General features: G+C 41.8%; 1 protein-coding gene across 2 annotated transcripts in view; it reads left to right on the top strand.

Moving 5' to 3' along the window:
• The window catches only part of ARFGEF3 (ARFGEF family member 3), a 71,828-nt gene extending 66,259 nt beyond the window's left edge, over nucleotides 1-5,569 (top strand). For both annotated transcript variants that reach the window (XM_079970928.1, XM_079970927.1), the window contains exon 34: nucleotides 376-5,569. In XM_079970928.1, the coding sequence (XP_079827054.1) occupies nucleotides 376-567 (192 nt within the window). In that variant the 3' untranslated portion in view covers nucleotides 568-5,569. The remainder of the gene's footprint in view (nucleotides 1-375) is intronic.
• The last annotated feature ends 8,802 nt before the right edge of the window (nucleotides 5,570-14,371 follow it).

The raw sequence follows: 14,371 nt of genomic DNA, 5'->3' as shown, positions 1-14,371 counted from the left end.
CTTCCAGCCTCAACAGGAGGTTTGTGACACTTCCTACAAAAACTTGGCTTATCCAGTACTTTCCATTGCTGTCCCTTGCCTTTCTTTTAGTTTTTCATTTTAGTGTGTTTGCCACACCAGCTACTCCTTCATGCATCTCGGCCTTACCAAAATGAACCATATGCATGGTGATCCAAGATGGCTTGGGATGGAAAAGGACCAGCCCTCAGTGTCAGGCTGTGTTTTGAACCTTAAAGACTTTTTCATCGGGCAACTTAAGTTTGATGCTGACATTTTTCAGAAATTACTTCATATTTACATTATGAACTATATTCTTCACGATGTTTTTACACAGCTATATAGTTACAGATTTCCTCTCTCCCTGTATCATTTTAGGCATGGACCAACATGGTATTGACAGTTCTTAACCAGATTCAGGCCCTTCCAGACCAGATCTTCACCGCTCTCCAGCCAGCTGTGTTCCCTTGCATCAGTCAGCTGACTTGTCATGTGACTGACATTCGAGTTCGCCAGGCTGTGAGAGAATGGTTGGGCAGAGTGGGCAGAGTGTATGACATTATTCTGTAGTAGACACTGGATGCAGTACCCAGTAGAGAATGAATTGAAGGCATACAAATATAAAGTGCAGTTACTGAAATGTTATCTTTTGAAAGTGATGAGGTAACTGTCTATCTGCTGGTAATTAGAAACCGGCAACATCTGTCCCATGCCGTTAACTGCTTAAGAGCACAGTTCAGTCTTGCTCATGCCTACAAGAGCATGTGGTAACCACAGTGTGCTTATACATCAAGTATCCCAAAATAATACTGTATATTAAATCTGAAAATGCTGTTTTAAGTCAGGCTGATATATGAAAACTCAGTATATTGATGTTGCATATTTTTCAAAGAGTGAAGTATTTCTCCACAGGGAAATGGCAGTGGAATGAAGGTGGCACAAAATGGACACCTTCACAAAAGTAGGCTAGACACAAAACAACCAAAGTGAGAGCCAGCTTTCACAAACCTTCAGTGTGGCATCAACATCTTCCCACTCCAGTGCAATTTTGACTTAAGTACATTCTGAATGCAAGCTCTTTGATTTTCTGAAGAATACAACAAATACATAGGTGTCTTTAGTATAGAAACTTTTTGTGCTCCCAAAACTGGCAGACTGACATTTGATAGTATCTTAATTAAAAAAATATATACAAATTGATGGAAATCAATGAGCTGTTTCAATAAATTGTTCATGTAAAACATGACATGAAAAACAGATGACCCAAATTCGAAAACTGATACATTTTCAAAATTCACAGTGCACATTTCATTTTCTAGCACACACCAGAGTGGTGGTGAGAATCAGCCGTGCACTGGCTTCTGAGCCCCTTTTAATGTGATTTTGTGACATCCTAGATGTGGATGCGGTATGGTGTGATATGGCAAGAGCAGCTTGCCTGGTGGAGCATCGGTGTTGCTGACCAAGAGGAGGGACAAGCAACTGTGTAGTTGGGGCTGTGCTGTCACACAGCCCTTATCACACCTTTCCTCTTCCTCCCAGAAGTGATAGCAACACTCCTACTGGAAGGCTGTTCCTGCAGTTCTGCCCCACTGGGGGAAGGACTGTTATGCTATGCTGCTGAAAGCTGTTTAGGGAGGAAATAGTTAATCCTGTATAACACATGCCAAAAGCCATAGACTTCTAAGAGGTTTCGCCTCCTTTGATGTCAAGCCCAAAGGTCTTTAAGTAAGGGAAAAGATCATAAATATGACTACAGAAAACGAAACAGAAAGCTGCAACTTGCCTGTTTTCTACAACAGCTGCCTTGTCCCATTCCTACATTGTAGGTGAACATGTCGGATGCTTGACTACTGCCCCAGAATTCCCTCTGTGGCCACCTCAATTTGTTTTACTTTTCTTCTCCATGAAAAGAAATAAAATAATTATGTAGGTTTGGAAGGTGGCACCCATTTTATGCTCTCATCTGTCCTGTGAGGCTGCTTAGTTTGAGAAAAGGGTAAAGCAGCCTTCATATCGGAACAGGGATTTGAACGGAGACCCTTCAAGTCTAGCATCGTCCACTCTCCACCCTGGTCCTCTTAAATCTACTTCCTTTATCCAAGCTGTCTAGCATACACAGCTAAATATATAGTCCATTAATTAGAAAAGGGCCTATAAAATATGGGTGTGGCCACCTTTATTTATATGCCACAGTTATATGTTCCCTATCTCCCACTGCATTCAAGGTGGTCCGTAATTTTGAAAAATTGCTTGCATTTTAATCGGTATGATGCAAAAGCGAAAGGGGACACAGAAAGCAGAGAAAAATAATTGCATTCAAGTACTCTGCGGGACAGTTCGGCGCAAGGACAAACCAAGTGGTAGCTGTTCCTAGCCTAGCTGAAAGAGTAGAACTTGCTGTCCCAGCTCTGCCTCTGGTGCAGAATGGTGACTGATGAGAGCAGCTCCTGTAGGGGAGGAGCCAGCTGGGTTTGGCCCTAGATAAGCATATGGAGAGAGGACTTGCTGCCAACCCACCCAAGTGATAGCTGGCCTCATCCAACATAGGAGGCCTCACGTCTTAATTATTTCTAAAACACAACAGCTAACCCTCAAATCCGTTTGGCACATGGGCCCATACACATGTCCATCACATACCTGGAGGATCAGACTGACTCTTGTCAATGAAGACCTCAAAATAGGGTGCACAGATTGCAAGGCTGATGCAACTATACAGGTAACCCTTGCAAGAGCAGGTGTTTTTTTAAAGACCCCCAACAAAGTAATGTGTGATCTCAGGGGTCACATGCAATGTCAAAGAAGATGATGCTGAGGACAACTTTTGGATGGCACATCACAGCCTCTCATGCCAGCCCTGAATATTGGTCTCATTAATTGAACTGAAAAGGGGTGAGTCTTCATCAGCCTGATTTATGATGCATTGCAGTTTGCCTTGGGCAAAAATTCCCTTACTCCTCCCTCTTTGTTTGTATGTTAAATGAATGGGAGACTATGAATGTACACAATCTCACAGCTGCTGAATCCTTGTAACTATATTATGGAATTCTTTGTCAAAGAAGCTGCTACTGTGCCCGAATTTGATTGTTTTGTTCTTTTTTCCATTTTCCATTTAAATATGCAGTGTTTCTATGGCTCTTTGTGAAGTTGGAATTTTTTAGGGGAACATTTTCAAGTGATGCACGCCTACATTGTTTGTTAGTTGGATTTTATATGCAATTCTAGCTTGTCCCCTGTAAGCGTCTATTTAACGGAGTCATTAAATAGAGAGATATACAACACTCAGGATTTCTGCATCTGTTCTACTGAATGCCAAAAAATAGTAATTCCTGGATTGCTAACAGAGGGGTCCCCACCCCCCGGTACAATGAAGTATATGTTACATGTGAACTAATATTGTGAATTGCACACATTGAGAAGATAAGTGTGTCATGACAAGATTTTTATGGCCATTATTACAGGAAAGACAAAAGTGGACTATTGTTACTTTTCTTGAGGAACTGAGGCAGTACAGCCACCAACTGCAGAAGCCACTTAAACCATTCCTGATTGTAGCTGCCCGGCAGATCAGGATGTTTACCCCACATTGCGTCCATCCTCTCTCTTTGGATGCCAGAAGCAAAGCAAACCATATAAGCTGGCCTTCATCATAAAGGTATGGGAAGTTTTGGCTGGTGAGCGGGGTGGAACAGGATAGAAGCACCACATAGGGGGGATTGTCGAGGGGTTATGCACTAGGCGGAACAAATGGAAACTCATTTTGGTGGCTTAACAGAACGCAGTAGCATTGTTAGGAGTGGAAGTAGTCTGGACTTTTTGGCTGACCTTAAAAAACTGCTACAGCCTTAGGTGATAATGAAATAAATTGCACAGACTCAGAAGGCAAATGTCAAATCAGCCATGAACCACAAAGGCAAGTCTTATGGGTGTGGCAATGTCCCTTTTGAGCTTCCTTCTCTGCCAGCAAAAGGCTTCCCAGTCATGTTCAGTGGAAGGAGACACTTAATAAGCTCACTGGCCAAGTTGCACCTTCTGCTGCTATGAACTAGAAAGTTCTTATGAGCAAAGAGTTACATATGCATGGCTGATCTTGCAAGGCATCCATGCATCTGGAGACTGACTCCTCTAGTGGACATGGCAAGGTATAGGAACTCATCGAACCCACCCAATCTCAAAACAGGGGATCTTGGGCAAAGCCACACACAGCATTATGTGCATTAAAGCCTGCACCATTTCACAATGAAAAGCTCCTGTGATTATATAACATGGCACACATTATTATTATTATTATTATTATTATTATTATTATTATTTATTAAATGTATTAGTTGCCCTCCACCAGCAAGTCCCAGAGCACATTACAACAATTTAAAATTTAGAATTAAAAACCGTTAAAATAAATTAAGAGCCAAAGGAGTAGGGTGGGTCCTGAAAACAAATATCTCAGGTGTCAAAGGCCAGGGGGCAGAGGATGGAACTTGTACATGACAAAAATCAGAGTGGCAGCCCTGTGTCAGGCTTGCTCCTCCACCTCCATTCTGTGTAGTGCAACTTCTCTCATGTTCAGTGATCTCTGCTGTGTAAGTATTTTTCTGCTAAGACCTGGGGGCAAAACTGAGAAAATGCTGTGAGCAGCAAGATAAGGGCAGGGTGTAATATAAGTCAGAGGGAGAAGACTTAGCACAGGGCTATCATATTGGATCTTGTTTGTTCGTCTAAATATAGTTCTGCCCACAGAGAACACTCCATCTTAACTAAAATGGAAAAGATGCTGTACTACAGAACTGCAACGTCATTCTTAGAGCAACGAAGCTGCTTATTTATATGGCAAGAGTCTCTTCCAGCAATGGTTACTGTCTACCATTTGGGATACAGTGCCAAGCTAAATGGATAGAAACCACTTTTCTATTTATTGCTAAGAAGTGAAAGCCCCAAAGGACTGTTCATTCTCTTATGCCAAAGATACGACTCGCTCAAAAGTGAATATAACAACAAAATTGACTTGGCTTTCATTATGGAGCCTTGCTCCATTTCACAATATAGAAAATCATAGGAATCAAAAATGTATTGAAGGCTACAAATGGGTAAACCCAGCCTTTTTGCCCTATAAGATGGTTGTAGCCTTTTGCAAGCATAGTTCGCAAAGCACTGAAGGCCTGCAATTTGGGAGGAGGTTGGTAGGTAAGAATGACCAGGAAAGATGCAGTAGAGCAATGTATGTTCCCCTTGGTTCAATGTCAGTGCACTCTGTATAAACAGAGTGGCCATATAGAGTCAGCATATGCCTACACAACTATGAATATGTGTTATTAAACTTTCCTTGAATCCTGCCCCACCTTTCCTTGTGATGTTAAATTAAAATGACTTCCCTAGTCGCCTTTCCTCTTTTCTTGTGAAACAGATTTGTTCTCCCCCCCCCCCGTGTCTATGTTCAACAGTTTGTTGTAAACCACTTTACAAAATGTATTTTGTGTATATTTTGTTCAAAGGGAATTCTTAAAGGAAGATATTTTAAAACAAATAAACTATTTATGTTGCTCGTGTTGTAGAATAAAGTAAATCCAAAATGCAACTACTTGGAGGTGTGTGTTGTTTTTGCCGTATCAGCAACGGGGAGCATATTATGCGGCAGATGTTTATATGTATAAAAAGTTGATGCAAGGAACTTATTCTCCATCTCTGGAACAAGCTGAGGCAGATGAACACTCAGAAGGATGACCACCACAGAAAAAACCCACGGTTCTCATTGTTTGTGAACACCCACAGAAAGAATGCATTGGCTTTGGATGGGCTGATTGACAAGGAGGAGTGCCAGTACCTCCACCTCATCTCATTATAATCTTTAGTGCGCTTTTTTCCTCTCTGTGACTCTCTGTGACAGAGGAAAAGTGAGTGGGGAGATGACAATCCACCCTACTGAAGCCATTTCTATGGCAGAGAGTTACCAGAGACCTGCTGAGAGGGATTATTTTGATAAACAGGAAGATGGGCAGAAGCATTTAGGAAGCATCTCAGTGAAAACATATTAATAACTGCATGAGATTATGGCTCTGGAAGTTTTGGGGGCTTAATCTTGGGAAGGCTGCACCCCACACTTCCTAAGCAAACTTGGCCCTCTAGCTGTTTTTGGACCACAACTCCCATCATCCCTAGCTAACAGAACCAGTGGTCAGGGATGATGGGAATTGTAATCCCAAAACAGCTGGAGTTTGGCCATGCCTGACCTAAAGCTTGTGCTGTATATCACCATCATCTTGATCTATAGATTTCTCATCTGAGTGAGTTTGATTTTCTTTCTCTCCACCTAAGGACAGCTTGACTTATGCAACTGCACTGTTCATTCTCTGTTCAGAAGAGCACTGCCCACTTTTCTTTACAGAAGGGAGGACCATACTGAATGAAGTCATGCAAGAATATTATTCAGACAGGAAACACATACAAATGGAGGTCAACGGAAGACAATGGGGTTGGCTGCTGACATTAAAGGGGTGCATCGCTTAACTTGTTTCCCCTTTCCCACCTATATACAGTAGTTCCTTCTTAAAAATAAAAGGCATGTCAAGGTTAAAGTGATTACTAATGTGGCCCTTATGAGGTACTATTCTGTAGAGGGGGCCTCTGAAAACAATTGGAGATGTCAAAGACTCCCATAACAGAAGCAAAAAAGTTTCATCTCTGAGAAATCATTTGCATGGTTGAATACCCACAGTAGCCAACAAGACTACACAGCATTTGATTTTCTTCTGGCTCATTCCCCGAGTGATTGCTAACCTTCCGGACATTTCATTTTACAGCTTCTTCATATATTTTTCAGAGGCCCAGTGTAATTACGATAATCTAGTCTCCTGCCTTATGTTACAAAATCAATACAGTTTTACCCACTTGTCCCCTCTAGAAGTCCATAGCACCTCATTGTGGCTGCTCTCAGGCCTCGCGGGTGTGTCAGCAACTGCAGTGGACTGTCGAGAGCCGTGGTCTGTGAAGTGGATCACTCCCACAAAATGGAAGGTATTTGTATCAGGTTTCCTTTCTAGTTATACAAAGAACATTTGCGCTTCCTGCATCTGTTGGCTTGAGGTCAGAAAGTTTGTCATGGAAATAGCACTGATTAAAAATTTAGTAGTTCCAATTCCTTTAAAAAAAAAAAAAGAATCTCAAGGTTTAGGTCTCCTTCAGCAGGATCAGTGAACTCATTAAACAAGAAGAAAGGGGCTTGGAATAAAAAATAATAATTCACTGCTGTAACATTCATTAATTAACAAAGGAACAAAACTTCCCATTATCTAAAATTAATGAGACCACTTTGCCGAACCTTTTCAATCAATCCACATGTTTTGTTTTATTTATAACTTCCTTGTTATTGTCATGAAGTCAATGCTAGAGTTGTCATATTAAGCACCTAACCCAGCATCGGCAGAACACCCCACTCCACAAAATTTGAACCCAAAAACCTTATCATTTCAGCAGCCAGATCAAAATAGAACAAACAACTTCTCAAGATGCGCTAGAGAAACCCCTGGTATTGAGTAACTTGCAAGTTCTACAGCTTTTATAAATGGAAGGGAATTTTAACTATTTTAAGACATACTTTTTCACTGAAATTACTACTAAACCACAGAAGCCCCCGTGCTTTGATATCAGCGAACCAACCAGGCAGTATCCCAGCAATATAAGGAAGTGAATTTGTTCAAGCACCACTTTGGGTTCTCACAAGTCTTACAAAGGTTTTAGGCTAAAAGACTTGATCAGAAATCTTTATAAAATCAAAATATAAAACAATACTTACAGGATAACAAGTCATGGAATGTGAGCATTGAACATACACAGAAAAAGCACAATAGTGGCAGCTGCAATAAGGGATCTGATGTGGGAACCATGGATTTCAGCTATGTTGTTTTGCTTCTGCCTTCAGATTTGCCCTCTGATCCCGATCCTGATTGCTCTTTGGTCAAGCTTGTTCTTGAACCCTTTATCTTGGTTGCCCTCATATCGGATTGTCCTTTGGTCCTGGCTCTGGACCAGACTTTTGCCCATACCTCAACCTTAACAAAGATTGTGTCAAGACATGACACAAAAGGGAAAATGTGGCAGGGAGAGAAGAAGAAAACTTGAAAACAATTGTTGGATCACTCTAGATCTTGTGCGTATCAGTTCCACCAGAAATGATGGCACTAAGTTCCACCTGCTCAAGCCACACCACTCTTATTCACCATCCCTATATGTAAGAAGTACTATTTAAAAACATAAATAAAAGTAGCAGAAATACTTCTCTAACTGTTCAAACCAATCATCAGGAAAGGATGCAGAATGATATGCAGAATAAAGAAACCATCTCCAGACTTGCTCATGTCAGAATTTAGTCTTTGACAAATGAGAATATCTGAGCAGTAAACCTTTCCCTAATACACTAAGGCTGAAGGAACATTCTGCTATACAGAGAAGCAGAGTATCTGGACTTAATTCATATTGCTTTCACACCATCTGCTTCTAGCTGTCATTTCCAGTTACCTACTCAGAGGGGTGCATTTTGAATAGCCTGGCAAGGATGCTCAGTTCTTGCAAGTTTCCACCAGCAATGAAGAGAGCAGAACTACTTCAAAAGCAAGATGTTCTTGCTATCTAGTGTTTGGGAGTCCAGTGCTAAATGCAACTATCGTTTTGAAAAATAACAGAAAGTAAGAAAGCATACTCCATGTAGCTGAACACAACATCTGACTAGCACGTGCTCCTCAGTACATCATGGTACAGAGTATTTTTTGTTTCCCAGCCACAAGGTAAGAAGCAAACACAATGCAACTTGTTCCATAATAACCCCCAGGTTCCCTGACCAAAGCAGCTGAACAGAGCATTGTGTTAGAATGAGCTGAGTTTCAATAGCTTTCATTTCTACAGTAGAAACACCACAGGCAGAATCTAGTAGAATAACAGGTTTGTTAAACTGCATGAAGGCAACAGAATACCTAAAAATGCTCTACTTTAAACAGTAGCTAATACTAAGCAGAATTAATTCCATTCTTAGAAAAGCGCGACTGGAATGTACTCTTGTCACCTCATGAATCGTTTCACAAACACCATATATTGGAAAGCAGAAAATCTGTTGATAAGTTTCTCTCTGCACAATTATTTTGGAACTACCCAGAAACAAGGTGTATATACAGAAACTACTGCTCTAGTATATTCAAGAATATTTGTTCAAACGGTATCAGTTGCTGCTATCATTTTTTATCTTTATCACCATCATTTTCAGTATTTTGTCTATGCTCAGGTTCAGTAATTGTCCAATTTTATTAAAACAAGCATCCCTTGGAGGAGAAAAATAAGCCTGAGCAGCCTCAGCTAAGGTTGCAGTCCTATACATACTTCCTTGGAAATGAACCCCATTGAACTCAGAGGCTAGAAGACTAGGCATTTATAATACATTTGATGTTAGCCGCTCTGAGCCCGGCTTTGGCTGGGGAGGGCGGGATATAAATAAATTTTATTATGATTATGATTATGAATATACAAGTTTGGCCAACAGATTTCAACCCAAGAAGAGTGCCCCAACAGCTCTACTGACATAGTATTGGGCTGACAACTGCCCCCTGAAGTGGTAATACACATTCCTGTGCTCTTGGACCAATTTTTTGCCCTTCTGATTTTGCTAAATTAAATCAGCAGCTAGAATCCCCAAGAGTCTTCCAGCAAAGGCTCTCTTTAATAATGCACATTTCAATTCAAAAACTTTCACTTGGATGCAGAGACCATTTGCTTACTGTTTCTCGCTGGTCTTAGAAAGGAAAATGATGTTCCAGTAGTTTGAGCATTGGCTGGCAGCCAGAATCCTTGAATCTCAAGGCAAGTTTTGGCACAGCGGCCTTGGGCATCATGCTCATAAGGCTCTTCTGCCCTCATCCTGCCTCTCAGGCAGGGGTCTCCCCAACAGCAACACCTTTGGTCAGAAACTTTGTTGAAACTCAAATAATGAACCACAATGAACCATACAATACAACAAAAAACACCCTGTAATTTTCTAAGAATGTTATCTCCTGTTATTGTATTCTCTGTTTTGTTATTGTATTCTCTCTTCAAAAAATTAATAAAAGTTGTTTACATAAAAATTAACAAAATAAAAACAGCAGAATATACAATTGCCAAAACAAACAAAAACAAAAACAAATGATGGGGATTTTTTTTTTTTGTTTAGTCGTTTAGTCGTGTCCGACTCTTCATGTCCGATTCTTCGTGACCCCATGGACCAGAGCACGCCAGGCACTTCTGTCTTCCACTGCCTCCTGCAGTTTGGTCAAACTCATGCTGGTAGCTTCGAGAACACTGTCCAACCATCTCGTCCTCTGTCGTCCCCTTCTCTTTGTGCCCTCCATCTTTCCCAACATCAGAGTCTTTTCCAGGGAGTCTTCTCTTCTCATGAGGTGGCCAAAGTATTGGAGCCTCAGCTTCACGATCTGTCCTTCCAGTGAGCACTCAGGGCTGATTTCCTTAAGAATAGATAGGTTTGATCTTCTTGCAGTCCATGGGACTCTCAAGAGTCTCCTCCAGCACCATAATTCAAAAGCATCAATTCTTCGGCGATCAGCCTTCTTTATGGTCCAGCTCTCACTTCCATACATCACTACTGGGAAAACCATGGCTTTAACTATATGGACCTTTGTTGGCAAGGTGATGTCTCTGCTTTTTAATGGGGAATACCATATAGCTATAAACAAACACAGGTCTTTACTGTGGACACCCTTTCCACACAGTGGCACAATAAGGATAGGACCTTGGTTTCTCCTTATCTTACTTGTGGTTTGGGAAAAACAAACCAGGAGCTTGGTTTAGGATAACATGACAGTTGAGATGGTGCCTTGATTTGTCCTTGGCATGACAGAAGCAGGAGCACAGGAACAGCACCACAGGAACTCATTCACATTAAGCCATAGTTTGTTTTAAATTCTGGCAGCTGACTGCTTTATATCCATTTCCTAATGAAGCAACTGAATATGTCTTCTCCTAAGAAACATGGCCTGCAGATAAGCAATAAGCTAGGAGCAGCTACTTCACGAGTTCTGAAAAATACAAGTTGTGTTCTGCTTCGAAACAATTCAAGTTTGATGTACTTCAGCAGCAGAGCACCAGCTGAGAGGATTACACTTTGGATTTTCAAAGTGTATTATTGTTATCGCCTGCCCTTCACCAGCTGGTCCTGGGGTGTGTTGCAAGAATTTAAAATTCAGAATTAAAAAGTTAAAGCAGATCAGTGTCCACAGGAACAGGGTGGGACCTGAAAACAAACGCCCTAGGTGTCAAAGAACAAGGTAAAGAGGTGAAAACTAGCAGTCTGATATTTTCCCACACAATGATGGGAAATACTATAACAAAAAATAAATAAATAAATAAATAAAATCTGCCTATTTGGTGAGCTTGGACCCAGTGGTATACTCTAGGACAGTGGTGGCCAAACTTGGCTCTCCAGCTGTTTTGGGACTACAACTCCCATTATCGCTAGCTAACAGAACCAATGGTCAGGGATGATGGGAATTGTAGTCCCAAAACAGCTGGAGGGCAAAGTTTTTTCCATCACTGCTCTAGGAGGACTTTGCAGCAGAGGCCCTCCTCAGTAAAATTAGCAATGGGGAAAGCATGAACAGGACTGGCTTGCTACGATTTGAAATAAGTGAAGTAACACAAGTTACCATGTAAAGGGAGTGTCCTCCCCCCAGACCATTTGGGGTGCGTGATGTAATGTATGTTATCAACTAAACAGCCCCTCTGCCATGGGCGTAGCCAGGATTTTTGTTGGGGGGCAGGCCTTTTGTTGTGGTGGGGCAGAACCTCAGTTAGCTATGTATTTTTATTGATTTTTATTAATTTGGGGAGCAGCTGCCCCCACCCCCTTGGCTATGCCCATGCTCCCTGCCTGCCTTGCACACACACACCTCTGGTGATCCCTCTTTAAGAGGCTTGTTATGTTTTGGAGGGAAACTCTTTGGGTGGTTTATGCAGGAATGTGAACCCTCTGCCAGAACCTGACTGCAGGTGGGAGTTGCATGTGTGGGAGTCAGCACAGAACAGGGCCATGATAAAATCAACGCTAAAATTGCCCTCCAATTATAAAATAAACGAAACATTATATTGAAGAAATCTGATCTCTGTCTTTATTTGCGCGCCTGAGAGGACATCACAAAGGCCACTTGAAGTGGAGCCATAAATCTGCTTTCTTTTTCAGAGAAAGGACTTTTCAGAGAAAGGATAAAAACATTTTAATTTTAGATGCCTTTGAGGGGAAGGTATGTGGCTTTTAACTGGCAAATGGGACATTTGCTGCTATATTAGCTATATGACTTTTGTTATCTATTTAAAGCTTTTTGTTCATTATGGTTTATTGATGAGTTTTATTTGTGCTTTTGGCTGTTGTTACGTAATATAGCGTAAACCAGCCCAAGAAGTCTAATAAAGGCAATCTGGTGGTATTTAAAACATAGTCTCAAAATAAATACGTAAAAGATCATGTTTTTCAGATGGATGTTACACTGAGAAAGCGCCTTGCAGGATTCTGTCAGGGGGTTGTGCAAACAGTCTTCGGCAGGGCAGAGAATTCTCGGTACAAGCAAAGCAAAAATCATAGTTTGGCTAAAGGGTATTCATGCTGAGGTCATGCAATGGTCAGGTTGCATCCTGTTTTGTGAGCTATTGCCGCTAATGATGTTTAAAAGCACATTAAGTAAATCCATGTATAATAACAAACCCAGAGGGAGACTGGGCTACATAACACATAAAGTATAGAAAAACAAATGGAAGCAGACTTAAAGGGATTGGACAAATAGCAGGAATTAACCAAATGAGATTCAACCTGGAAAAATTCAAGCTAATACATTTAGGAGGAAATAGCACATCTAGGCAACTGGACACTAATGCTTTGAGGGCAGCATTTTCTCCACTGATAAAAGGATCTCGTTAAGCTACAGACTTGTTCCAACTCATAATGGACATTTAAAAAAGAAAAGAAATTACCAGTTCTGTCTAGAATTTGCCTACAAGGCTTAGTGGGGAAGACTGGATGTGTGTCTGAATTTTATCCTATAAAGCCTTGACCCACTTCGCATGGCTTTGTTGACTTACGAGGGTTTTTTTTGGGGGGGGGGTGAAACACACACACCAGTTGGCCCTGGTGCTCATAGTGCTTGATAGTGTGGAGCAGGAGCGTTACCATGTTCTTCAGGTTCCTGGGGAGGCCGGTGAATTTAAGGACCAGGAAACATATAAAGGGTTTTTCTCTCTCCTCCTTCCGCCCCCATTCCAGTCATATATAGCATTAGAGGTTTTACAGGTGCAAACCTTAATATTTTACAGTGCATCTGGAACTTCTCTCAGTTGTAGACAGGATTGGAAGAGACATTTAAAAAGGTAAAAGACACCTGACAGTTAAGTCCAGTCACAGAAGACGCTGGGGTTGCGGCGCTCATCTCGCTTTACAGGCCGAGGGAGCCAGCGTTTGTCCGCAGACAGTTTTTCCAGGTCATGTGGCCCGCATGACTAAGCTGCTTCCAGCAAACCAGAGCAGCGCACGGAAACGCCATTTACCTTCCTGCCAGAGCGGTACCTATTTATCTACTTGCACTTTTGGGCGCGCTTTCAAACTGCAACGTGAGCTAACCCTGTCATGAGGATTCGAACCGCCAACCTTCTGATCAGCAAACCCAAGAGGCCCAGTGGTTTAGACCACAGCATCCCTGGAAGAGTCATACAAACCTGTTAATTCTTTCCACAGGTGAAGGGGGCACCACAAGTACAAGAGGCTGCTGCTGCTGCTGCTGCTGCTGCTGCTGCTAGCCTTTCCCCAATTGAGCTTGGGATGCTTACCTGGATAGGCTTTCCGAGAATGAGGAACTCCAATCACACAGGGTTCCCTATCCCATGGAAGCCTACGCATGCAGTTTTGCCACAGGGCCCCATTCAGCAGGAGCAGGACAGCCCCACAAACAGCAAGGCTGACTAACACATTTTAATGCAAGTGGGGGAAATGCATACTGCATTACTATCTAAAGAGAGGGTTCCTGTGAGACCATTAAGTCTAAAACCTATATGGCTCTCTTTTGCAGTCATCCAGACATGGACAGCTTAATGCCAGAGGCAAGGCAAATAGTGCAGCCCTCACACCTTTTGAGTTACAATGCTTCCCTTCTGTTTTCAAAGTAGTAGCCTCAGTTTAGGGTGTATGTACACATTTAAAGTCCATTCCGGGCAGCACAACACAAGCAAGGAACACTTCCCCTTCCTTTGTTTAATAATCTTGAGGTTTACTTAAGGTAAAAATGTGTGCCATATATTGTTTGCAGAGTTCAATGAAAGCAGCTTGTATTCTCAGGCAAGCTTTCCTTTCAAATTCTTCCAA

The sequence above is a fragment of the Podarcis cretensis genome (genome assembly GCF_951804945.1).
Source record: "Podarcis cretensis genome assembly, chromosome: 3".
NCBI lineage: Eukaryota > Metazoa > Chordata > Lepidosauria > Squamata > Lacertidae > Podarcis > Podarcis cretensis.
Note: the sequence above shows the minus strand (reverse complement) of the source record. Positions and strands in the feature narration are given on the sequence as shown.